Genomic DNA, 25983 nt, shown 5'->3' with positions numbered 1-25983 from the left:
AATGCTCCCATTTCCCCAGCCCTAGGCACTCACTGATCTACTTTCTTTGTTTTTTTTTGTTTTTTTTTTTTTTTTTTTGAGACAGAGTCTCACTCTGTCACCCAGGATGGAATGCAGTGTCGCGATCTCAGCTCACTACATCCTGCGCCTCCCGGGTTCAAGCGATTCTCGTGCCTCAGCCTCCCAAATAGCTGGGATTACAGGCATGTGCCACCACACCTGGCTCATTTTTAAATTTTTAGTAGAGATGCTGCTTCTCCATGTTGGCCAGGCTGGTCTCAAACTCCTGACCTCAGCTGATCTGCCCACCTCAACCTCCCAAAATGCTGGGATTACAGGCGTGAGCCACTGCGCCCAGCCTACTTTCTCTGTAGATTCGCCTATGCCGGCATTCTAGGTAAATGGAATCACGCAAGAGGTGGTGTTTTGTGACTGGTTTCCTTCACTTAGCATTTGTTTTCAAGGTTCAGCCATGACAACCCAGGTATTCTCATTTTACAACTAAGAACATTAAAGGTTTCGTAACACTTGGTAAGTGGTAAGCAAGGATACCTCTCCCATCCCCGCCACTGGCGGTGGAGCCCATTACACTATGCTGCCTCTGGGTCCCCACGGAGCTGTCACCCAGATCTTCACCCACCCTCAAGACCAGCGCTACGTAAATGTCCCCCACTGGGTTCCGTCTTCCTGTCTCCAGGCCATCCTGACCCCACTGCCTAATTGATATCCACTCTCAAGTCCTGACTACATCTTGACCTCCAGGGCTCAGGGGACATCAGGCCTTTTGATCTGCCCAACACCTGTCCTCTCTTCTGGAACAGGACTCTGGCTTCCTCTGTGGGAACCACCCCTACCCCACTCTCAGCCCGCAGGGCCCGGGTGGAGTTTTTCCCACGCCACCTGCTGCGGGAGCAACCATGTGACCAGGCCTGGCCAATGAGAGCTCCACAGGCCTCCCCAGTCCACAGTGATTGGGTAAAAGGGAGCGATGGGGAAGGGGTGTGGTTGTGGATTCCGCAGCTTCCCTGTGTTCTGCAGAAGCAAGAGGAAGAGACTGTCATCTTTCTTGTGGATGGAGGGGTGTTAGGATGTCCTATATAGAAGCGCTATGGCCATTTTGCTACCATAGGTGAGGAGGACCACAGGGGAGTGTGTGTGGGGTGGGGGGGAGGGTCATTGTGAAACTAGTATCAACACTGCGGAAAGCAGTGAGGAGACAGAAAGCGAAAGAAAAGTCAAATGTTTGGTTTCAGTTCCTGGATCAAGCAATACCTGGAGAAAGAGGTCTCTGGGTCCCTGATTTAGCAGAGCTAATAACTTCCTATTGGAAGCAAAGGTGGCTCACGTCTGTAATCCCAGCCCTTAGGAAGGCTGAGGCGAACAGATCACTTTGGGCCAGGAGTTTAAGACCAGCCTGGGCAACATGGGGAAACCTCATCTCTACTAAAATACAAAGATCAGCCAGGCATTGTGGTGCACGCCTGTAATACCAGCTACTTGGGAGGCTGTGGCAGGAGAATCGCTTGAACCCGGAAGGCAGAGGTTGCAGTGAGCTGTGATGGTGCCGCTGTACTCTAAGGAAGCAAAAGTGAAATGTTTTCTGTTGCTTCTAAATGATAAAAGGGGGAAATATGAATTTCGTGTTCTAAAATTCTTTTATTCCTCAGCACTTAGAATAATGTGTGCCCTGAAAGCAGCCAAATGAATAACTTCAATAATTTTTTTTAAATGCCCACGTGGTCTTATTTAAATATACACACCTACACAGAGCATCAGCAAGTAAGTGCAACAGGTGTCATTTCTGTGCAGTTTTTTTTTTTTAATTGTTGCAATAAAGCCACTTGGAAATTAGGCATGGAAAATACCATACAGAGGCTGCCGCCCCAGCAGAACCGGAAGTATGGGTGTTTGTCATTGTTTCCACCTGGCAAAGACAGCTTGGTCTGAAACATGTTTCCAGCTGTCACAGCACTGAATAAGTTACAGAAAATTGGAACAACAGGTTACATCTTAGCAGAAAACGGTGCAGGAAAAGTGGGACAGAATGGATATCCTGAATCAGCCCAGGCAAGTAGGATGTAAAGCGTGGGAAGTACATCCAAGCAGAGGCAGATTTAGGATGAATGCTTTTGTGGAATTAAACTATTGCTTCTTTTTAAAAAGATTATTATTAATATTATTATTATTTTTTAAGATGGAGTCACCCAGGCTGGAGTGCAGTGGCATGATCTCGACTCACTGCAACCTCCACCTCCCGGGTTCAAACGATTCTCCTGCCTCAGCCTCCTAAGTAGCTGAAATTACAGGCACCCACCACCACACCTGGCTAATTTTTGTATTTTTAGTAGAGACGGGGTTTCTCCAACTTGGTCAGGCTGGTCTCGAACTCCTGACTTCAAGTGATCCACCCGCCTTGGCCTCCCAAAGTGCTGGGATTACAGGCGTGAGCCACCGCGCCTGGTCAAATTTATTATTATTGAGACAGGGTCTCCCTGTGTTGCCCAACCTGGTCTCAAACTCCTGAGCTCTAGTGATCTGCCTGCCTCAGCGTCCCAAAGTGCTGGAAATCGCAGCCGGCTTAAACCATTGCTTCTTAACCAGGGCTACACATCAGAGGTCCTGTGTGAGTTTTTATAATATGTTCATCCCTTAGGCCCAGCCCCATAGCTTCTGCTTCAGTAGGACTGGATAGAGCAGGAGCATCTGTAGATTTTTTTTTTTTTTTTCCAGATCTCGAGTTTATTCTGACAGGCGTGCCCAGTTAAAAATCCAGGATTAAACATTGGGAAATTCTGTCTAATTTTGGAAATATAATTGGAATTTCTTTAAGTGGAGGGAAGAAAGTATCATAAAGAGAAATTCTCAAAAAAACAAAACAAAACGCTTTGGGAGGCTGAGGCAGGATCACTTGAGGTCGGGAGTTTGAGACCAGCCTGGGCAACACAGTGAGACCTCATCACTAAAAATAAAAATAAAAATTAGATGGGTATGGTGGCTCACACCTGTAACCCCAGCACATTAGGTGGCTGAGGAAGGAGAATCGCTTGAATCTAGGAGTTCGAGGCTGCAGTGAGATATGGTTAGCCTGGGCGACAGAGCAGACCCTGTCTCTTAAAAAATAAATAAATAAATCAGTGCAGCCCCTTGGATGTTGTTTGATACCTGAAGCTGGTTTTTCCACGTGGCTCCACTAGATAGAGACTAATCGTCCCCCTGTTTTCCTGTTTCCCTTTTCTGAAAAAGAAAAATGTATCCACCGAGATAGGACACCCGAGACGCGTGGACAGCGCAGACTGGAGCAGCCAGCCGAGCCCTCCGCCTCTGGCCATGCACACACGTGACATCAGTTCCCGTTCAACAGCGGAGATCGCGGGGCGGGATGATTGTGGTCAGGTTATCTTATGTATCATACATAACGCGCAGCACTCCCCCGGCTCTCCTGCCGGGCGTTGTCCAGCCGACCTTGCAGCAGAGCCTTGCAAGGCTCGCAGCGTGGGGCGCGGGCGCCCTCTGCCGGACCCAGGCGAGCGCCGCGGGCCCGAGACCTTCCTTGCCCTTGGCGCGCCAGGTAGCCGATCTCTCTACGCGATCCAGGATGAAAGGACCTGTAGTGTTCGGGCTCAGCCCCGCGGGGCTGCCGTTTCAGACGCAGGAGTGAGAGGATGCACGTCCTGCGGGCGAGAGGCGCCTTTTAAAGCTCTGAACACATGAGGTGGGAAAGCGCTCTGTGCCCCGTGATGCCCCGCAGACAGACATGAGCGGTATTGAGGCTGAAGCTCCACTTTGAAAGGTGCCTTTGGTTTCCCTGAGTTGGGAAACGTCGTGTTTTCTTGGCCTCAAGTCACCTGGCTCAAGGGATCTTAAGGAGGACCTTAATGAGGGTCTAGTGTTTTTATCAAATTATCAGAGGTATGGGATGTCCCAAAGGGTTAAAACCTTGAGCTCGTACTTCCTTCCCAGGGGTCCCTCCTTCTGAAAGATGGTCCTCCTAAGCGGTAGGGGCCCCGAAAATCCTGTGTTAGAAGTAACCCAGGCCGGGGGTGGTGGCTCACGCCCGTAATCCCAACTACTTGGGAGGCTCGCTTGAGCTTGGAAGTTTGAGGCTGCAGTAAGCAATGATCACCCCACTGCCCACCAGCCTGGACGATAGAAGGAGACCCTGTCTCAGGAGAAAAAAAAAAGAAGAAGAAAAAAGGCAACCCAGATGTCTACCAAGAGGCAAAAAGAGAAGATAAGGGGAGGAACAGTGGCTTAGTGGTTAAGTTTACAGCCTCTGGAACCAGGCCAAGGAGATTCAAGCACAGGCCTGGGCTGGTGTAGGAGCTGGGTCAGGTCAGCAGTGGTTGCCCTGGAAGAGTATGGCAGCCAATTAAAAAACGAGATGGGGCTCTATGAATTGACTTGGGAAGATGGCCAGTGTAGGTCACCGAGTGAAATGCACAAATCGCAGATCAAATGCATAATATTCCATCTGGGGAACAATACAAACCCAAACGTGTACGTGGATAAAAGATTTCTAAAAACCATCCAGAAAGATATACATTGAATTATTAATAGTGGTTGCTTCTAGGGAACGTTTGGAAGAAGAGCCTTTTTTTCTTTTTCTCTTTTTTCTACTTATATGCAGTTTATATTTGATTTTGAGGCAAGTATTACTTTTGGAGGTGGAAAAAAAGAAAAAAAAATGCACTCTGTTAGTGGTAGGTTGCTACTAGCTTATCTCAAAGGAAGGAAGTTGGTAACAGAGTTTGCTATCAATCAACAGTCTGCAGGGAGATTTACTTGTCACTGAAAATACCCTTTAGCACTGCTAGAATAATTTCCTATGTGTGTACATGCATTATTTATTACAAAAGAAAAGTTTTAATGTTTTAAAAACAGGGCAATTTAACCTTGTCTTTAGTCCAACAAAAATGTATTGCATGTCAGGCACTCCACTAAGCCTTGAAGACATGGAAACCACCAAATTGGTGTCTGCCTTCCAGGAGCTTATGGTCTGGCTGAGTGCGCCTCACACTTTAGTGTGCTTCCACATCACCTGGAGCTGTTGTATTGGTTATCTGTTGCTGCATAACAAATGACCCCAACACTCAGCAGCTGGAAACAACAAACATTTATCATCTCAAATAGTTGCTGAGGGTCTATCTAATCACTCCTGAGTGATTCAGGAGTGACTTAGCTGGTTGATTCTGCCTTGGGTCGCTCATGAGGTTGGAGTCAACATGTTGGGGGCTGCAGTCATCTGAGGGCTGAATTTGATTCACTTGCAAGGCCAAAGGATTCACTTGCGAGATGGTGTACTCCCATAGCTATTGGCAGGAGACCTCAGTTCTTGGCCATGTGAGCATCTCCACAGATTAAGTGCTTTGTGTGTCCTCATGACATGACAGCTAGGTTCCCCCACAGTGAGTAATCCTAGGGGGAAAGGTGAAAGCTGCAGTGTCTTTTTTTAAAAACAACAACAAAAAAAAAAAAAACAAAAACAAAAAAACAGATTCTGGCTCTGTCATCCAGGCTAGAGTACAGTGATATGATCATAGCTTAGTGTGGCCTCTAACTCCTGGGCTCAAATGACCCTCCCACCTCAGCCTCCCAAGTAGCTAAGACTGCAGATACATGCCACCATGCGCAGCTAATATTTTATTTTATTTTATTTTATTTTATTTTATTTTATTTTATTTTATTTTATTTTTGTAGAGATAGGGTTTTGCTATATCGCCCACAGTGGTCTTGAACTCCTGGCCTCAAGCAAACCTCTTGCCTTGGCCTCTTGAAGTGCTGGGATTACACGTGTAAGCCACACACGCCAAACCTTTACAGTGTCTTTTATGATCTAACTTTGGACGTCACACTTCATTTCCACCATGTTCTGCTAGAAACAAGTCACTGAGTACAGCCCACAAACAAGGCAAGGGGAAGCAAGCTCCACTGAACATAGGTGTATCAAGGAATTTGTGGACATACTTTAAAACCACATCTTTCTCAAATGCAAATTCTGTTTGAGTAGGTCTGGAGAGATTCCCAAATTCTGCATTTCTAACATGCTCCCATGTGATACCACTGCTGTTGGTCCATAGACCACACTTTGAATAATGAGGGAATCAAAGACTTGCAAAGACTTACAGTTCAGATCGCCTCTTTGGAACTGCAGTACTTGCGAGAATAATATCCTTTCTCATCCTGCCATCATCTTTGGATAGTGTCCAATTTTCAAATCACATTTTCCCTGAAAGGTCAGATCAGGAAAGTAAGAGAAAGACAAGATTACCTTGTTAATACACAAGGACAAGCTGTAATGGAATTAAAAACAATCAAAGGGAGATTCAAAAAACCTCTCTGGTCTTGTTCTGGAAGCTCTCAGAAGCATAAAACATCGGCCATCAATTCTGAAGGGGAAGCTAAACAAACAGCCTGGGTTTTTAATAAGAATTGTACAAAGTGCTTTATGGGACTAAGACTCCCAGCTGCAGTACTTATAAAATTAGCTTTGACATGGGAGGGCAAGAAATAGCACGGCGAATCTCAGAACGTGAAAACTTCTTCATGCTCTGCTGGCTTGAAGGGTAGTAAATATAAAAAATCAGTTTCTCATTTAACAGCCAGGATTAAAATTTGCATAAAACTAAGTAGCCTAAAACAAACAAACAAACAAAAAAAACTAAACTAAATCACCTGTATTTTTCCTATCGCTTTGGTCCGTGCTAGTTTGGATGTGATTTGTCCCAACCAAAACTCATGTTGAAATTTGATCCGCAATGTGGCAGTGTTGGGAGGTGTTTGGATGATGGAGGTGGATCCCTCATGAATAGATGAATGCCCTCCTGCTGGACGAGTGAGTTCTCACTTTCTGGGGAATGGGTTAATTCCCAAGAAAGTGTGTTGTTAAAAACTGTCTGGCCTCCTCAGTTTGACTCTTTTGCATCCTGTCTAACCATGCAATCTCTTTGACATGCCCACTACCCTTCTACTTTCCACCATGGGTGGAAGCAGTGTGAGGCCTTCATCAGATACAGCTGCCCAATCCTGGACTTTCCAGCCACCAGAATTGTGAGATAAATAAATCTCTTTATAAATTACCAGTCTCGGGTATTTTGTTATAGCAACACAAAACAGATAAGACAATTTACATGCCATACAACTCATAATTTTAACATGTATGATCCAGTAAATTTAAGTATAGATTGTGCAACTATCACCACTGATTCTAGAACATTTTTACCACATGAAAAAACTCTGTATCCATTAGGAGTTACTCCCTATTTCTCCCCATCCCCGCCCCTCCAGCCCTAGATGACCACTAATCTACCTTCTGTTTCTATGGGCTTGCCTGTTCCATGTAAGTGGAATAATACAATATATGACCTTTTGTGTCTGGCTTCTTTCACTTAGCATGATTTGCATGATTTTTAAAAATTGTGGTAAAATACACATAATATAAAATTTGCCATTTTAACTTTTTTTTTTTTTTTTGAGACAGAGTCTCACTCTGTTGCCCAGGCTGGAATGCAGTGGCGTGATCTCAGCTCACTGCAAGCTCTGCCATCTGGGTTCAAGAGATTCCCCTGCCTCAGCCTCCCATGCCCGGCTAATTTTTGTAGTTTTAGTAGAGACAGGGTTTCCCCATCTTGGCCAGGCTGGTCTTGAACTCCTGATCTCATGATTTGCCCGCCTCAGCCTCCCAAAGTGCCAGGATTACAGGTGTGAGCCACCGTATCTGGCCAAACCTTTTTTTGTTGTGTTTCTCAAAGTTGCCCAGGCTTGAGTGTTCTGGTGCTCTCATAGCTCATTGCAACCTCAAACTCCTGGACTCAAGCGATCCTTCCACCTTGGTCTCCCAAAGAGCTGAGACACAGATGGCATGAGCCATTGTGCCTGGCCCCATGTTAACCATTTTGAGAAGACATTCCATTGACATTAAGTACATTAATATTGTTGTTCAATAATCAACATCATCCCTTTCCAGAACTATTTTCATCTTCCCATACTGAAACTCTGGACCCAAGCATAATGTTTTTAAGGTTCATCCGTGTTGTATCACGTATCACTACTTCATTCCTTTTTACAGCTGAGTAAGGTTAAGTGCGTTGTTTGGGTATATTGTCATTTTGTTCAGTTGATGGACATGAGTTGTTTCCACTTTTAGTTATTATGAACATTCACGTACAATGATTGAACATGGTTTTTTTTTCTTTTTTCTTTTTGAGACGCAGTTTCGCTCTTGTTGCCCAGGCTGGAGTGCAATGGCACAATCTCGGCTCACCACGACCTCCGCCTCCCAGGTTCAAGGGATTCTCCTGCCTCAGCCTCCTGAGTAGCTGGGATTACAGGCACGTGCCACCACGCCTGGCTAATTTTGTATTTTTGGTAGAGATTAGTTTCTCCGTGTTGGTCAGGCTGGTCTGGAACTCCCAACCTCAGGTGATCCGCCTGCCTTGGCCTCCTAAAGTTCTGGGATTACAGGCGTGAGCCACTACACCCGGCGTTTTTTTTTTATAGAGACAGGGTGTTGCTCTCTCACCCAGGATAGAGTACAGTGGCGCAATCATGGCTCACTGCAGCCTTGACCACCTGGGCTCAAACAATCCTCCAATCTCAGCCTCCCAAGTAGTTGGGACTGCAGGCACCCACACCACGCCCAGCTAAGAAGAGGTTTTGCTATGTTGACCAGGCTGGTCTCAAACTCTTGGACTCAAGTGATCCACCCACCTCAGCCTCCCAAAGTGCTGGGATTGCAGGTGTGAGCCACTACACATGGCCATGTTTTCATTTCTGTTGGGTTAATACTCAAGAGAGGAATTGCTGTATCCTATCTGTTTAACTGGGGAACTACCAGATTGTTTCCTGAAATGTCTACACCATTTTTACATTCCTATCAGCAAGATATTGATGCAGGATTTTTGTTGGCCACTTTGCCAACCAGGGAACTCCATGAATGGTGATGCCCTCCACCTGGGCCTCACTTGGCCTCAGACCTGCTGCAGGAGGCACCCCGCCCACTTGGTCCGCTGGCTGCACCTGATTTGCACACCAGCTCAGCCTGTGGCTGGACCAGGTGTGCCAGAGCCCACCTGTGTTACAGCTCGTACATGCATTTGATGGTTCCCAAGTTCTTATCCTGAATCCAAGAAGGATGAGGTTATGCTGACAATCAAAAAGCAAGGATGATGAAGAAGAATTTTACTGAGTGATGGAACAGCTCTCGGCAGAGAGGGGACATGAGGGTGGTCCCCCACGTGATGTTGGTTCATCGCTCCCCCAGTCTGGCTGGGTCCAGGGCTTTTATGGGCTCAGAATGGGGAAGCGCATACTGACTGGTTTCTGAGTACGCAAAAAAGGGTAAAACAAAGGCACCAAAGTTGGGCACAACAGTGTAAAAAAACAATTAAGGAAGGGTAGATATATGTAAAATAGGTGAAGCGTGGGGATCAGAGGAAAGCATGCCAGACAGGAAGACCGGTTCTCAATCCAGTCTGTGGATTTACCTGGGACTTGTAGTTTTGCTTTCAGGCTTTAAACTGTCTTTGGTTTGAGAGTCGGGTTTCACCAGGAATCCACCCCTATCTGCCTAGGCATGTGACTGCCTCCTGCTATTCTCCCCTCTCAAGAGGTACATCTAATTGCCGTTAGGATAAAGACCATGATCACTCTTAACTGCTTCCTGCTGACAGGGGGCGCTGTTCTTGGAAAACGGCAGTCAGAGCTCGCTCAGAGGGCTATCTAAGGGTCCCTGGTAAAAGGGGCAATTGTCTGAGATTCCGGTTGGTGTTTGATGACCTCTAGGTGAGAAGAGACAAACCAGGTTATTAGAAGACATGAAAAAAAAAAAACATGGGGGTAAGGACAGCTCAAAAATCCTGAGGCTGCCAACACACCCAGGTAACTTGTGGCTAGAGTTATGTCTGCTAAAATCTGGGTGCAAGGAGCTTGGCTTTGGTTAGCTTCCCTGGCCTTATTTTCCCAAAGAAACCTCCAGGTTATGGGCACCTCATTTACCCCTATCGCCTGGCAGGATTTGCAGGATAGTTGCCCAGAACTAGAATATTGATCCAGATTTCTATATTACCCATCCCTTGTTTCTTCTGAGTTGCAGCCAGAGATCACTAGTTGGTTCACAGGAATAAACAGGGTTAGTCTAAAATACAGACAAAAACTTAAAAACAACTAATAAGACCAGAATTTAATGACAAGTACGGTAAGTTTTGAAATAATTTTTCTCTCTCCAGCCCTCATTTTTGTTAAAAACAAATAATAATAGGATAGTTTGCAAAATAAACTTTAGTCTTATACTTGGCCTGATTATTTGCATAAAGTACAGCAAGAATAATTATTTTTCATATATGCTTTTAAAATTGGCTTTAATGGAATTCTGTTCCATAAGGAATATCAGAAAAGACTTTTTAAAGTCAAGCCCAGCAATGGGTTTGTACCCTCAAATACCTATGAGTTGGGTAAATTCCTCTCTTCTTGAGGTCCCAAGATAACTTGGGGCTCCTGGACCTGTTAGAAAGTGACATTCTTTACTCATCATGAGGAAAGAGAGAGACCCTCTCATATTGTTTTATATTGTTTTATACTCAGTACCTGTTTTAAGAAAAAAAACAAGGAAGTAAAACCAATGCCCAGTGCCAGGCCCGAAACCAGGCCTGGGCCTGCCTGGGTTAAACCCAGTAGTTAAAAATCAACTCATAACTTAGAAACTGATGTTATTCATAGATTCCAGACATTGTATAGAAGCACATTGTGAAACTCCCTGCCCTGTTCTGTTTCTCTCTACCAGTGCACGAAACCCCCGTCACGTATCCCCTAGATTGCTCAATCAATCACAACCCTTTCATATGAAATCTTTAGTGTTGTGAGCCCTTAAAAGGGACAGAGATTGTGCACTCAGGGAGCTTGGATTTTAAGGTAGTAGCTTGCCAATGCTCCCAGCTGAATAAAGCCCTTCCTTCTACAACTCGGTGTCTGAGAGGTTTTGTCTACGGCTCGTCCTGCTGCAATCACAGGTTAGGAGCCCTGTACAAGGACTGTAGACAAGGTATGAGGCCAGTTTCTCCAAGAAACTTTTTTTTGGCTCTGCAAGTCAAGCTTGATTCCTTAAAGGGAAGCACACCCTTCTATCAGAAACTGATAAAACAACCAGTTTCTCCAATTGTGTCCTGTTGCAAAAGAAAGTGGATTCTTGTTGCACTTACGCAAATGACTACATTGCCATAAGAATACTCACAAATAGTTTCCAAATTCTAGAGAAACCAGCAGAGGAACAAATACGCTCCAAATTTTGTTCACAGGAGTATACCTTACTCAATTGTTAAATGCTGTAAATAGTTCAAAATAAAAGTTTTCTTGACTCTGAAAAACAAAAGATCAGCAATGTTTTAAGCAAAAAGTTAAACGGATTACCTGTTTTCTATTAGTTCAGCCCATTCAGTTAACTCTTGTTCTGCCTGATAAATTCATGAATATTTAAGCTCTTCATGAGTCCTGAATATTTTTCCTTTATTCTAATATCACAATCTAAAGATATTGGAAATCTGCATTTAAGAGCACCTAAGTTCTATAGCTGATTACAAACCACCTTTTGAAGAGGATCAAAACAAGACTATGATTGTCTGTGAACGACAAGATGTCTTTAGACAGTCTCAGTCAAAAACACGATTGACAAATTTCATTATTTCTGTGGTTTACAATAACATAATAATCCTAATTCAAATTGATATCATATACTTAGAGATTAGAATTTTAGAAATCTCATACAATTTTGGAACACATATTAATGTTATTCACTAAAATGTAACCTGAAGAAGATTAAACATTATTTTTATTTTGGCAATCCCACGTAATTAAACATGTCAAATAATCCAGGGGCCCTCTGTTGGCATCCAAAAGTTAGGGGTCAAAAAAGACAACCTTGAAGCTAAAGTTTGATTTGGGGAAGCCTACTGAACATGTTAAAGGCTTAAAACACTTGATACTATAAAATAGAATTCCAGGTTATCATTAGCCAAAATGATGACTCAAAAACTTTTTTTTAAGGCACAAAACCTTTACTCATTAAAAGGGAAGACAACTTTCCAAACAATTTGTCTCTTGCCTTTCCCTTCTTTTTTTGGTAGTTTATTTGCAAGGCAAACAAAAATCTTTCATTATCCTTTACTATTACATAAAAATCTTGTTCAAGACAGTCAAATTTCATCCTTGCATCAGTCTACTATTAATGTCATCCCCAATTTTTAATAGTACCTTATAGATAAATCTATCCAATCTTAACTAGTTTGAACATGAGGTGAGATTCTTGTAAACCTTTTATAACCCTCTACAAATTCTTGTTAAAGAGCAGACCAGTGCCTTAAGAAAACCTTCTTGTGCTTTTATTTCAAGGTTCAATTTACAGAAAAACCAAATAATATCCCTTTGAATTTAATCAGTATGTTCACACAGAGCATTTATTTTATAAGATTAATTTTTACAAACCATCCACAACTTGTTCAAACCTTTAGGTTTATCTTATCTAATTTCAAACAAACACCCAGCCTTAATTTATTACAATTATGATTTGTAGACTTTCACCCAATTACATAAAATTAAATTCACTCTTGGTTGAGGAAGAGAGAGAGGTAGCAGAGGATTAATCCAAATGATCCTGGTGTCCACTACCCTTCAAAGCCAGACCCTGGTGGGGCAAGTCCTGCCAAGTCATCAGGTGCTGATTAAACACAGAGGACTGGGTGGGACACAAATTCCTAAAATGTGGTTCTTTCCCAGAAACATCTTATAATCTAGTTCAGCGCCTTGCAGCTCCAACTCACATCAGAATCACCTGGGAGCTTCTGAAACCATTCTGACCCTGAACTCCACCCTAAATAAATCAAAACTCTTGGTCCACAAACTGAAAAAAAAAAGTTTAATCTCCATGGGACATTCTAATGGGCAGCCAGAGAGGAGATCCACTGATCTAGATTTTTCATACATCACTTAAAACTTTGCAAATTATAAAATATTTCATTAAAGTATGAAAATTTGAATCAGTTTGGGGTTTTTTTTGGGGGGGGGGTGGTAAAAGACCTTAAGGAAAAGATCGTAATTCAATTTCACAAATAATCCACAACTTAGTATAGTCTTCGATGGAAGCAACACGCCCGTCTTAGTCTGTTCAGGCTGCTATAACAAAATAACACAGTCAGTCGGGTGTGGTGGCTCACGCCTGTAATCCCAGCACTTTGGGAGGCCTAGGCAGGCAGATCACGAGGTCAGGAGATCGAGACCATCCTGGCTAACATGGTGAAACCCCGTCTCTAATAAAAATACAAAAAAATTAGCCGGGCACGATGGCGTGCACCTATAGTCCCAGCTACTCGGGAGGCTGAGGCAGGAGAATGGCGTGAACCCAGGAGGCAGAGCTTGCAGTGGGCCAAGATCGCACCACTGCACTCCAGCCTGGGTGACAGAGTGAGTGAGACTCAAAAATACCACAGTCTGGGTGGCTTATAAACATCAAACATTTATTGCTCAGTCCTAGAGGCTGGGAAGTCCATGATCAAAGTCCTAGTTGGTGTGTGCTTGTGAAGGGTCTGCTTCCTCAGAGCCCACACCCCTTGAAGTCTCACACTGTGGAGAGGATGAGGTGTCTCTCTAGGACCTTTCATAAGGCACTAATCCCATTCATGAGGGCTCCACCCTCATAACCTCACACTTCCCAAAGGCCCCACCTTCTATCAACTTGAGGGTGAAGATTTCATCATATGAATTCTGGGGAGACACAGACATCCAGACTGTAGCACTTTCCCACCCCTTATCACCCACAATTCAGAACGGAAACAATGGTCTTTCACTTACTTGATGGACTTCATAGTTCTGCTTGGCCAATCTCAAATACTCTCATGTTTCCAATTATCTTTTGTTACCAGTAAACCAAACTGTTTTTTCTCCTAAAGATTCCCGTTACATTATTAATGATTTCTCCTTGATGTTTTAGGAGAAAATGAGCCTGGTGAAGTGGCTCACACCTGTAATCCCAGCACTTTGGGAGGTAGAAATGGGAGGATCACTGAGTCCAGGAGTTAGAGACCAGCCTGGCAACATAGTGAGACTTCGCCTCTACAAAAAAATAGAAAGAATTAGCCAGGTGTGGTGGCGCACACCTGTAGTCCCAGCTACTTGGAAGGCTGAGGTGGGTGGATTGCTCGAGGCTGGGAGGTGGAGGCTGCAGTGAGCTGTGACCCAGCCTGGGCAAAAGAGTGAGACCCTGTCTCCAAAAAAAAAAAATGTATATATATATACACACACACACACACACGTATGTAAAAGAAAAACATGTATATAAAAGAAAATTAAGTATGAGACCAAACAAGGTTCAGCTTTGTTTGCTGTGACTTGAACAAGGCTGGTGACCTGTCGGTCTCATGGCAGAAAACACAACCCAGAGAAAAATCAACACTGCAGTTTTTTTTTTTTTAAAAAAGAAACCTTATAATTTAATTAACAAAATTCACATTGTACAAAAGTACAATGATAACTGTACACTTGTTTCTCTGCAAATGTCACTTGGTAAATTACTGTCATCTTTCATAGGCAGGCATAACTGGACACACTTTACAATCTTTCTGATAAATATATCGCCACTTTGCATCCAGCTTGGATAACGCTCTTCAGGACGGCATAGGCTGGAGCCTGTTAAAAACAATAAGCAAACAAAGAAACATGTTTTGTGCTCATTTTTGGTTGTAAGATTCAGCGCTGGCAGGGCAGGCTTTGGATTTCTCGGAATGAGAAATAGATCTAAGGAACAATTTATTTTAGTTTCGAAGAAAGCTATTCAAAATGTTGGAATGCCTCTGCTACTGCCAAAGCATTGGAGTCATCCAGATTCTCACAGGGAAAGAAATGAAGTTCCTGGGAGGCCAAGGCGGGCAAATCATCTGAGGTCAGGAGTTCAAGACCAGCCTGGCCAATACAGCGAAAACTCGGTCTCTACTAAAAACAAAAAATACAAAAATTAGCCAGGCATGGCGGTGTGTACCTATAATCCCAGCTACTCGGGAGGCTGAGGCAGGAGAATTGCTTGAACCCGGAAGGCAGAGGCTGCAGTGAGCCAAGACTGCACCACTGCACTCCAACATGGGCGAGAGAGTGAGACTGTCTCAAAAAAAAAAAAAAAAAAAAAACAAAAAAAAACGTTCCTGGGGAAAACAAGAAGGGATAAAGCAAGAAAGGAGATTCCCAATCTGGAGCAATAACGCATTTCCTTGCTTTTTGTCAAAGCAACATCATTGGTTTTCTCTCCCTTTGGCTGTCGCTTTAAAATTTATTCTTCTGGGAACAGAAACCTCAACCTCCCAAATAAGGAGTCCCAAAGCAGAACAGGTAACAGTAGGGCCCTACCAATTCGGCATCATGTTCAAGGCCTGTGTCATGGTGCTCAAGCTCTTCATCCCGAAATTTCTTTATCACCTGGTTAAATAAAAAGACACCAAAGCAAGTTAGCCTTCCAACTCTCCTACTGTTCCATTTCATTTTGGAGGCTAAAGCCTCTTATTATGGCCTAAGACAGGGAGGCCAGCTTTTCCTCTAAAGGGCCAGGGAGTAAATACTTTGTCCCAACTACCCAACTCTGCCACTGTAAACAGAAAACCAGTGCGAGACAAGCAAATGGACATGCTTGCGTTCCAATAGAAGTTTATTTAAAGAAACAGGTGGCTGGCCACAGGCCATAGTTTGCCAACCTCAGATTTAGACTCTAAAAAACTAAACAGTTCCCTTATTTGCTGTGGAAAATTATCTCAGGATATCTATTCATTTATTTAATCTAAAGGGTTCCTGCTCACGCATCTGGTCAGAATCTACCAATGATAAAGAAGTGGGCCAGGTGCGGTGGCTCACGCCTGTAATCCCAGCACTTTCGGAGGCCAAGGCAGGAGGATCACCTGAGGCCAAGGCAGGAGGATCACCTGAGGAGTCCAACACCAGCTGGTCAACATGGTGAAACCCCATCTCTACTAAAAATACAAAAATTAGCTGGGCATGGTGGTGTGTGCCTGTAATCCCAGCTACCTGGGACGCCGAGGCAGGAGAATTGCTGGAACCCAGGAGGTGGAGGCTGCAGTGCAGGTGGAGACCACTGCACTGAGAGAACGAGACTCCATCTCAAAAAAAAAAAAATGAACAGCACCAGGTGGCGTGGCTCACACCTGTAATCTCAGCACTTTGGGAGGCAGAGGCAGGAGGATCACTTGAGCCCAGGAGTTCAAAACCAATCTGGGCAACAGAGAGAGATACTGTCTCTACGAAAAATTCAAAAAATTAAAAATAAAAGAAGTGAACAGGACAGGGCTCAAGAGACAAGGGTTCTGGCCAGATGTGGTGGCTCATGCCTATAATTCCAGCACTTTGGGAGGCCGAGGAGAGAGGATCACCGGAGCCCAAGAGTTCAAGACCAGCATGGAAAACATGGTGAGACCCCATCTCTTAAAAAAAAAAAAAAGGCCGGGAGCGGTGTCTCACGCCTGTAATCCCAGCACTTTGGGAGCCGAGGTGGGCGGATCACCTGAGGTCTGGAGTTCGAGACCAGCCTGACCAACATGGAGAAACCCCATTTCTACTAAAAATACAAAATTAGCTGGGTGTGGTGGCGCATGCCTGTAATCCCATCTACTACAGAGACTGAGGCAGGAGAATGGTTTGAACCCAGGAGGCGGAGGTTGCTGTGAGCCACATCACGCTATTGCACTCCAGCCTTGGCAATGAGAGCGAAACTCCATCTCAAAAGAAAAGAAAAAAAAAATTAGCTGGGTGTGGTGGCATGTACCCATAGTCCCATAGCTACTCAGGAGGCTGAAGTGGGAGGATCACTTGAACCCAAGAGTTTGAAGATGTAGTAAGCTATGACTGTGCCACTGTACTCCAGCCAGGGCAATAGAGCAAAATCCCACCTCTAAATAAAAAGAAAAAAAGACTAAGGAGACAAGGGTTCTAGTCCCAGCTCTGTCTGTGCTGTATGGCCAAGGCAGATGGGTTCACCTCTCTGTTCCTCAGTTTGCTCACCTTTAAACTGAGGCTCTAAACCCCCACCATCCCCTAACAATCTCTAGTATGTTTTCCTCTTACCCAATTGCTATCTGCCCTTTTCTCCTTGAGCAGCCCTGTTTTAGAGCATGGACAAATACCTGAAGAAGTTCCTTGTATTTTTCAGGGTCCTCCTCCATCAGCTTCCTGATCTGGTTGTTGTAGTGATGTGCTATGCTCTCTTCCACCGCCACGGTGCAGGCCATTGCACCTTCCTTCCCGAGCAAGGCGGTCCCTGCCCCTGGGATTGTTAAACCCAGACCAGAAAAGAAAGAAGCAGATATGACTGGTAATGGAGATCATCTGTGGCCAGGGCTTCTCAACCTCTGCACCAGACACTGGGCTGGGTCATTCTTTGTGCGCCCCATGCATGGTAGGATATTTAACTGCATCCCTGACCTCTACCAACTAGATGCCAGCAGCGCCAACTAAGTTTTGACAACCAAAACTGTCCCGAGGGCTGGGCGCAGTGGATCACACCTGCAATCCCAGCCCTTTGGGAGGCCGAGATGGGCGGATGACCTGAGATCAGGAGTTCGAGACCAACCTGGCTAACATGGTGAAACCCTGTCTCTACTAAAAATACAAAAATTAGTCAGTGTGGTGGTGGGCACCTGTAATCCCAGCTACTTGGGAGGCTGAGGCAGGAAAATCGCTTGAAGCTGGGAGGCGAAGGTTGCAGTGAGCCAAGATCGCGCCACTGCACTCCAGCCTGGGTACAGGGCGAGACTCCATTTCAAAAAACAAAAAGTACCTAGATATTGCCACATGTCCTCGTCAGGGGGGCAAACTCACCCTGAGGGAGAACCACTGTTTTAAGAGAGACTGGATCCCAGTGTTAAACCTGGAATTACATAGTAAGAAAAGCCATTCTCTTTTCAATGCTGTTTTATCCTGACTGTGGCCAAGAGAAAGTCAGCATTTGGGGTGAATATATCTTTGATCTTTTATACCATTTATTCTTCTCCCTTTTCTAAAAGAGTGAACAGACCTCAGGTTGAGAATCTTTGTCAGGGAATAGTATTTGGCTGCAATTGAATTATACTAGCTTTTTTTTTCTGTTGTTTATTTTTACTGTATTTTCTATTTATAATACAGACATTAGGCCAGGTGTGGTGCCTCACGCCTGTAATCCTAGCACTTTGGGGAGGCCACAGAGGGAGGATGGCTGGAGACTAGCAGTTTGAGACCAGCCTAGGTAACATAATGAGACCCTATCTCTACAAAAAAATAGACCTGTACGTGGTGGCATGTGCCAGTAGTCCAAGCTACTCAGGCTCAGAGGCTGAGGTGGGAGGATCACTTGAACCCAAGAGTTTGAGGTTTCCCTGAGCTACGACTATACCATTGCTCTCCAGCCTGGGCAACAGAATGAGACCCTGGCTCTATTTTTCGTGTTGTTTTGTTTTTTGTTTTTTGTTTTGAGACAGAGTCTCGCTCTGTCGCTCTGTCACCAAGACTGGAATGCAGTAGGCCGATCTCGGCTCACTGCAACTTCCACCTCCGAGGTTCAAGCAGTTCTCCCACCTCAGCCTCCCAAGTGGCTGGGATTACAGGCCTGCACCACCACACCCAGCTAATTTTTTGTATTTTTAATAGAGATGGGGATTTCACCAGGTTGGTCAGGCTGGTCTCGAACTCCTGACCTCATGATCTGCCCGCCTCAGGCTCCCAAAGTGCTGGGATTATGGGTACAAGCCACCACGCCTGACCTTTTTTCTTTTTAAGTACTGACATTAAGATTCTATCTTAAATAAATTTAAGCCACACACCAAAAAAGGTAGTCAATTTAACTCTGGAAAAATATGAAGTAAACAGAATGAGGTCGTAAGAGGACATAGCAAGAATTGTGAACATGATACCTGAAGGATGTAATCATTCTAGATCCCCAAGCTTGCATAAGCTCTTCTAGAGAGACACGTACCCAGTGCAAAGCCCAGCACGTTCCAAAAGGGCATCAGAACTGTCGGCCGGACCCTGAACGTAACCATCAACTCACTGAACTTTTTCAAATGGTCCTTTTCTTGATCCCACATTTTCTGTAAGAAACATAAAAATAAAGACATGCAAGAATTCCATAGAGGCCTCCCACTCATCCAAGCAGCATACAGGAAGCAAAATAGAAACGGAGAAAATGATGGGAACTGCTGTCTCTGCCATTCCCCTCAAAACGTCAATGGAAAAAGTAAGACATCAGAGTAAAGGAATCTTTGACAAAGAGAAGATAGCGCCGAGAATACAAAACAATCTATTATCTCAATTCCAGGTAAGACTGCCATGAGCTACAGTTCCAGTGCAAGTCTCTCAGGCCCACAATGTGCCTAGTAAATAACAAGGGTCCACACGCATAAGAAAAGACATGTTTAACCCATTTCAAAATCAGGAAGGCGGAACATTAGCTGTTGTGTAATTTCCTTCCAGACTACTAGAATAGTATCATCTTGTTGTTGTTGTGGTTTGCTTGTTTTGAGACAGGGTCTCACTCTCTCACCAAGACTGTAGTGCGGTAGCAAGCTCATGGCTCACTGCAGCCTCAACCTCCAGGCTCAAGTGATCCTCCAACCTCAGCCTCTCAAATTAGCTGGGATCCTCCAACCTCGGTCTCTCAAATTAGCTGGCTAATTTTGTTGTGTGTGTGTGTTGGGGGTAGGAGATTTGCTGCTTTTTTTTTTTTTTTTTTTTTTGAGACGGAGTCTCACTCTGTTGCCCAGGCTGGAGTGCAGTGGTGCAATCTCAGCTCACTGCAACCTCTGCCTCCCAGGTTCAAGCAATTCTCCTGCCTCAGCCTCCCAAGCACTGGGACTACAGGCGTGCACCACCATGCCTGGCTAATTTGTTTTGTATTTTTAGTAGAGACAAGGTTTTGCCTTGTTGGCCACGCTGATCTCGAACTCCTGACCTCAGGTGATCCACCCGCCACAGCTTCCCAAAGTGCTGGGATTACAGCTGTGAGCCACTGCACTCAGCTAATTTTTGTATTTTTTGTAGAGACGGGGTCTCGTCATGTTGCCCAGGCTGGTCTCAAACTCCTGGGCTCAAGCAGTCCATTGGCCTCGGCTTCCAAAGTGCTGGGATTACAGGCGGAAGCCACAACACCCGGCCCCAATTATTATTTACATCAGAGGAAAAAGGGAGAATGCTAGCTGCGGCTAACACTTAGATGGCACTTCCTAAGTGCCAGGAGCCATCAAAGAGCTTTATGCAAGCAATTCATTCAATCCACACAATCCCTGTGAAGGACACACTATGACTGCATACCTGTCTATGTACTATATGTCTCTGTGCTTTATCCATAAAAAGAACAATATGCTTTTTGCTCTCCATCTCTCCACCAAGAACCAACTTTCGCTCTCCTGGAGACAATGGCATCTCCCTGGGGAACGCCTGACCTCCCGCGATTCATTACTTGAAGGCCTTTGGATCTGCCCATTCGGTAGACCAGGGTGAGGGAGATGAAGAAGCACCCACCTGAATGACTGGCCCGACGCTTGTCCGACCCAGGACGGCCATCTGCCCGGCATAGATGCGGTTTGCTCCATATTCGCCCGCATGATCCACCCGGATTATTCGATCCACAACTGCCCGATTGATATTGTCTAAGGTCATTCCTGAACTGCGAAATCTGACAATGATCCTTCTTCCGTAAGCTGAAATGCAAGTGTTTATTCTTCGTTACGTTCAGGTAAAATCCAAATGTTCCTTTTACAGACAGAAGAAAGGGCACTTTGGGATGGAGGTCACAAACGAGCTCCCCGTGGGCCAGGCATGCCCATAAATGTACTCTGTTTAACCTACAGTGTTAAAAAAGAGGATTCTACCTAAAGATCTGGATTTCTGGCTTCACTTTAAGTGTATGAAGATCTGGAAATGCTGAGCCTATCTTCTTACCAGGCAGTTAACATGGCAGCCGCTTCTCGATGGGCATGGTCCTCCAGTTCGCCGGCCCTCTGGCGCATTTCCCCCAGCACATGCTGTGCAGGAGAGGCCCGTAGACAGCTTTCAAAAACACGGTGCTCTTCCCCAAATGATCTCTGGGAGGAGGCTCTCTGAACTGACATTTTTTAGAAGCTATGTGCGTAAGTCTTTGCTTCAGCCAAGGCTGAGAACCACAGACTAAGTTCTCTTAAAACCCACACCTGCCGGGCGCGGTGGCTCAGGCCTGTAATCCCAGCACTTTGGGAGGCCGAGGCGGGTGGATCACAAGGTCAGGAGATCGAGACCATCCCGGCTAACTTGGTGAAACCCCATCTCTACTAAAAATACAAAAAATTAGCCGGGCGAGGTGGCGGGCGCCTGTAGTCCCAGCTATCAGGGAGGCTGAGGCAGGAGAATGGCGTGAACCCGGGAGGCGGAGCTTGCAGTGAGCTGAGATCGCGCCACTGCACTCCAGCCTGGGCGACACAGCGAGACTCCGTCTCAAAAAAAAAAAAAAAAAAAAAAAAACCCACACCTGTCCGGGCACAGTGGCTCATGCCTGTAATCCCAACACTTTGGGAAGCCAAGGAGAATGAATCACCTGAGGTCAGGAGTTTGAGACCAGCCTCACCAACATGGTAAAACCCCATCTCTACCAAAAATACAAAAATTAGCTGAGTGTGTTGGTACACGCCTTTAATCCCAGCTACCTGGGAGGCTGAGGCAGGAGAATAGCTTGAACCTGGGAGGCAGAGATTGCAGTGAGCCGAGATCGTGCCACTGCACTCCAGCCTGGACAACAGAGTGAGACTCTGTCTAAAACCAAACAAACAAAACAACAGAGAAAAAATTTTAAAACCCCACACCCTTGGGCATTCGACTTTGAGACTAGCCTTAGAGTCTAGATTTCACCTCATTATGGTCCAAAATTAATTCAAAGGAACTCTTATCTTCAAAATGTAAATTCTTCATGACAGATTACATTTTATCTTTAAAAATAAATCTCCTAACCTTAACACTTTAATTATATTCGCTGAGCCTTATATTAGAGTAACTCAAGAGGCTTTTTTCCCTGCAAGGAAGAGTTTTGCAGCATTCTTAGGTGTGTAAGGTGTATTCACCTCATTTTGCAGATACGGAAAATAGAAACCTAGGGGTCATTTAGTTTGTAATGGTAGCTTCGATCTGCACTGGTATCACTTTTTGTTTTGAGACAGACTATGGCTCTGTCGCCCAGGCTGGAGTGCAATGGTATGATCTCAGCTTACTGCAAACTCCACCTTTCGGACTCAGGCAATTCTCCTGTTTCAGCCTCTAGAGTAGCTAGGATTCCAAAGTAGCTAGGACTACGGGCATGCACCATCATGCCCAGCTACTTTTTTGTATTTTAGTAGAGACAGGGTTTCACCACGTTGCCCAGGCTGGTCTCGAACTCCTGAGCTCAAGTAATCCTCCCATGTCGGCTTCCCAAAGTGCTGCGATTACAGGCGTGAGCCACCGCCCCCAGTCAGCATTGGTATCACTTTGTAATGTTTCAGCGCTCTTAGGCCGTGACTACCATGTCTTTAATGCATACGTCTTTTCACTTAGGCTAACTTCAACATCCAGCGAATATGTGGAAAAAATTCATTTTGGATACATATGTGGTTCTTTCATGACAAAGGCTTGGGTGTTTTGGACACGAGGTGATGAGGTGGGTTGGTGAAATTTGGGGTGGCTGTGCACTTGAAATCTTCTACTAGATGGGGCTGTAAATGTCACACTTTTAATAAAGAAGTGTGGACGTAAGTTCTGAAGCATAATGACCCAGCTTTGGTCCATTCCTCGGCATGATCCCCTTCATCTCACTGAGCATATCTGACTCAAAAGACGGATAGGCCCGGTGCGGTGGCTCACGCCTGTAATCCCAGCACTTTGGGAAGCCCAGGCAGGTGGACTGCTTGAGACCAGGAGTTCAAGATCAGCCTGGCCAACATGGTGAAACCCCATCTCTACCAAAAATATAAAAATTAGCCAGCCATCGTGGTGCGCCTGTAGTCCCAGCTACTCAGGAGGCTGAGGCAGAACAATCAGTTGAACCCAGTAGGCAGAGGTTGCAGTGAGCTGAGATGGTGCCATTACACTCCAGCCTGGGTGACACAGTGAGACTCTGTCTCAAAAAAAAAAGAAAAAAAGAAACCAAAAACATGTGTCCCATCTCCAACACTAGCCTTGGGAAAATCAGGATCGACATTTCTTACACATAAAATTGGCAGTAATCATTGGTGACTCATACCTGTAATCCCAGACTTTGATAAGCCAAGGAGGGAGAATCACTTGAGGTCAGGAGTTTGAGACCTGCTCATCATGGCGAAACCCCATCTCTACTAAAATTCAAAAATTAGCCAGGCATGGTGGTGCATGCCTGCAGCCTCAGCTACTTGGGAATCTGAGGCAGGAGAATCGCTTGAACCCAGGAGGCGGAGGTTGCAGTGAGCTGAGATCGCACCACTGCACTCCAGCCTGGGCAACAGAGCAAGATACTGTCTCAAAAAAAAAAAAAAAGGCAATAATCAGGCTCTTTCCTTTTTAAGGGAAAACACATAATAATAAAATTATCTTACTGAGTTATGAGGATAAAATGAGATATAAGAAGCAAAGTAACTTTATAAACAGAAATGATTCTTATTCTGTTATGCTCACTGGCGAACAGAACAGCATTAAAATTCACATTCAACAACCCTCAGAGTTTTGCCTGCATTGCCACACACTTTAAAATAAAATTGAGGCTGGGTGCTAGAAGCTCTCAAATGCATCACTTTACGTCCATATTTTCCCAACGTGTGAAACACGCCAGTGTGGTACCTATGAAATTTTAAGTGGCTTATGGATATGCAATAAATAACCCCATGTAGTAAGGGGTACTCTTTTAAAATCTCTTGCAATCTTTTTTATTTCATTAAGGAAGATATCTCCATTTACAGCCAGCATATCCTCAACACCTTTCCCACACTTGCTAATTTCCCCTTTGTAACAGAAAGACAGTATTTAATACAATTTCGTAACTTTTTAATTTCAGTTTTTTTTTTTTTAATAATTACTCATCCATTTGTGGCAAGTGGCACTGGCTTCCCATTCACCAGAAGGATTTCGTTTCAAGGAAATTAATTTTAAAATGGGACAGGGCTATACAAAAAAAAAAAAAACACATCTAGTAATCAAAAGTTCAAGCAGTACTGCCATTAGGCAAAAATCCCGAAGGTGGTACACAGTAATTTAACGTTGAGAAAACGACCTCATGACAAAATTTTTTTTTTTTTTTTTTTTTTTTTTTTTTTGCGGGGGTTGGGGAGACAAAGTCTCGCTCTGACACCCAGGCTGGAGCGCAGTGGTGCAATCTCGCCTCAACGCAACCTCTGCCTCCCGGGTTCAAGTGATTCTCCTGTCTCAGCCTCCTGAGTAGCTGGGATTACAGGCACCTGCCATCACGCCCGGCAAATTTTTATTTTTAGTAGAGGCGGGGTTTCACCGTGTTAGCCAGGCTGGTCTCAAACTCCTGACCTCAGGTGATCCTCCAGCCTCGGCCTCCTAAAGTGCTGAGACTACAGGCCGGAGCCACCGCGCCCGGTTTCATGACAATTTGCTAAGGCAGCACAGATGAAACAAGGAAAGCAGGAAACATGGTCCAAAACCATGTCTCTCTACTCCAAATTCGATGATCCTTTTACTACACTGATGGCTCTCAAAGTTTACAGTGCATGCAAATCACCTAAAGGGCCTGTTCACAGACCACAGATACCGACCAAGTAGGTCGGGGTGGGGCCCGACAATCTGTATTTCTAGCGAGCTCCCAGAAGTAGCGGAGGCAGCTGGTCGTCGGGCTACACTTTGCCTGGCAAGGCCCTGGGCAAAGACCACAAAAAGAGAGACTCCCTGAGACGTCTCTCTTTTTTCAGTGTCGCCAACTGTCCTCGACTCGGAAAGCTGGCTGCACCTGCCGTGACATCACTGCACAGGTGTGCCATGCGTCACTCCCCAGGCATCACTGCCTAAACCACCCCGTCTTCCCGTCACTCTCGCCACGAACTACAGGCCCCCCCCCCGCCCGCCAGCGCCCCGTAAGCTGAAGTCACGCAGTCGCGCTCCGTCGCAGGCCTGTGACGTTACGAACGTCTCCCCCGTGACCTCTTCGACCCAAACCTCAAGCGAAAATTCCCTAGCTTGCTAGCCCAGCGCAGGACTGTGACTGCGCGCATCCCTTTACCTGAGAGCGACCGCCGGGCACCCGGGCGCAGCCGCCACAGGCAGGGAGCCGCCGCCGCCCCGGCGCAACTCATTGCCGGCACAAAAGAGCAACCACTTCGTTGAACGGAGCGGGCCAATACTGCCCTTGGCTCGGACTGATGACGCACAGCAGACGTAAGGCAGGCTCAGCTTGCCCGCGCACCGGTGGGAACGCCCCCTAGCCCCGCGCTAGGGGTTGGATTGGTTAGATACGACAAACAAAAAGATTATATTGGATGGGGTCACTATCAATCACTCTCAAGACCAAGGAAGCCAAGGCGCCTTGGGTTGCCAGGGAGATGAAAATGCTAAATTGCTGTTTCAAAGATCAGGATAGGGTTAGTGATTTCTCACCCAAGTTCCTGGGAAAGAGGATCATGAGGGAATTACTTATTAACAAGGCACGTTATTTCCTGCTTTACCTACGTGGAAGGAGGTTTTTTTTTTTTTAATTTGTATCCTATATCTACTTTAAAATAGTAAGCCTGGGCAACATAGCGAGACCCCGCCTCTACAATTAATTTTAAAAATTAGGTGGGCGTGGTGGAGCACACCTATAGTCCCAGCTATTCGGGGGGCTGAGGCGAGGGAATAGCTCGAGCCCGGGAGCTCGAGGCTGCAGTCAGCCGTGATCCTGTCACTGCACTCCAGCCTGGGCCCTGTCTCAAAAAATATATATATATGTAATATAAATTATGTAAATTATATGCACCACATGGTTAATGTGTTGTATAATGTTGTCTCTAT

General features: G+C 45.2%; 2 protein-coding genes across 5 annotated transcripts in view; both read right to left on the bottom strand.

The window, feature by feature from the left end:
- Window positions 1-6222, bottom strand: part of LOC105464276 (ITPRIP like 2) — a 38065-nt gene extending 31843 nt beyond the window's left edge. The window contains exon 1 of one of the 3 annotated variants that reach the window (XM_071084192.1): window positions 6124-6222. The gene's annotated coding sequence lies outside the window, so the exon portion shown is untranslated. The remainder of the gene's footprint in view (window positions 1-6123) is intronic. The other 2 variants (XM_071084193.1, XM_071084194.1) reach the window with 2 other exon arrangements.
- LOC105464274 (coenzyme Q7, hydroxylase) lies at window positions 42-25351 on the bottom strand. Of its 2 annotated transcripts, none has more exons than XM_011711995.3 (6): window positions 25217-25351; window positions 20527-20705; window positions 18983-19097; window positions 17160-17299; window positions 15379-15447; window positions 42-14667 (listed from the first exon to the last, which is right to left on the bottom strand). In XM_011711995.3, exons 1-6 carry the CDS (start codon window positions 25287-25289, stop codon window positions 14590-14592), a joined length of 654 nt encoding a protein of 217 aa, XP_011710297.2. In that variant the 5' UTR covers window positions 25290-25351; the 3' UTR covers window positions 42-14589. The 2 variants fall into 2 exon arrangements, with proteins under 2 accessions (XP_011710297.2, XP_011710298.1); XM_011711996.3 differs by lacking the exon at window positions 25217-25351 and adding an exon at window positions 20947-21269.
- Window positions 25352-25983: the final 632 nt, after the last annotated feature.

Source organism: Macaca nemestrina, chromosome 18 (assembly GCF_043159975.1).
Source record: "Macaca nemestrina isolate mMacNem1 chromosome 18, mMacNem.hap1, whole genome shotgun sequence".
NCBI lineage: Eukaryota > Metazoa > Chordata > Mammalia > Primates > Cercopithecidae > Macaca > Macaca nemestrina.
This window is presented reverse-complemented; position numbering and strand designations above follow the sequence as displayed.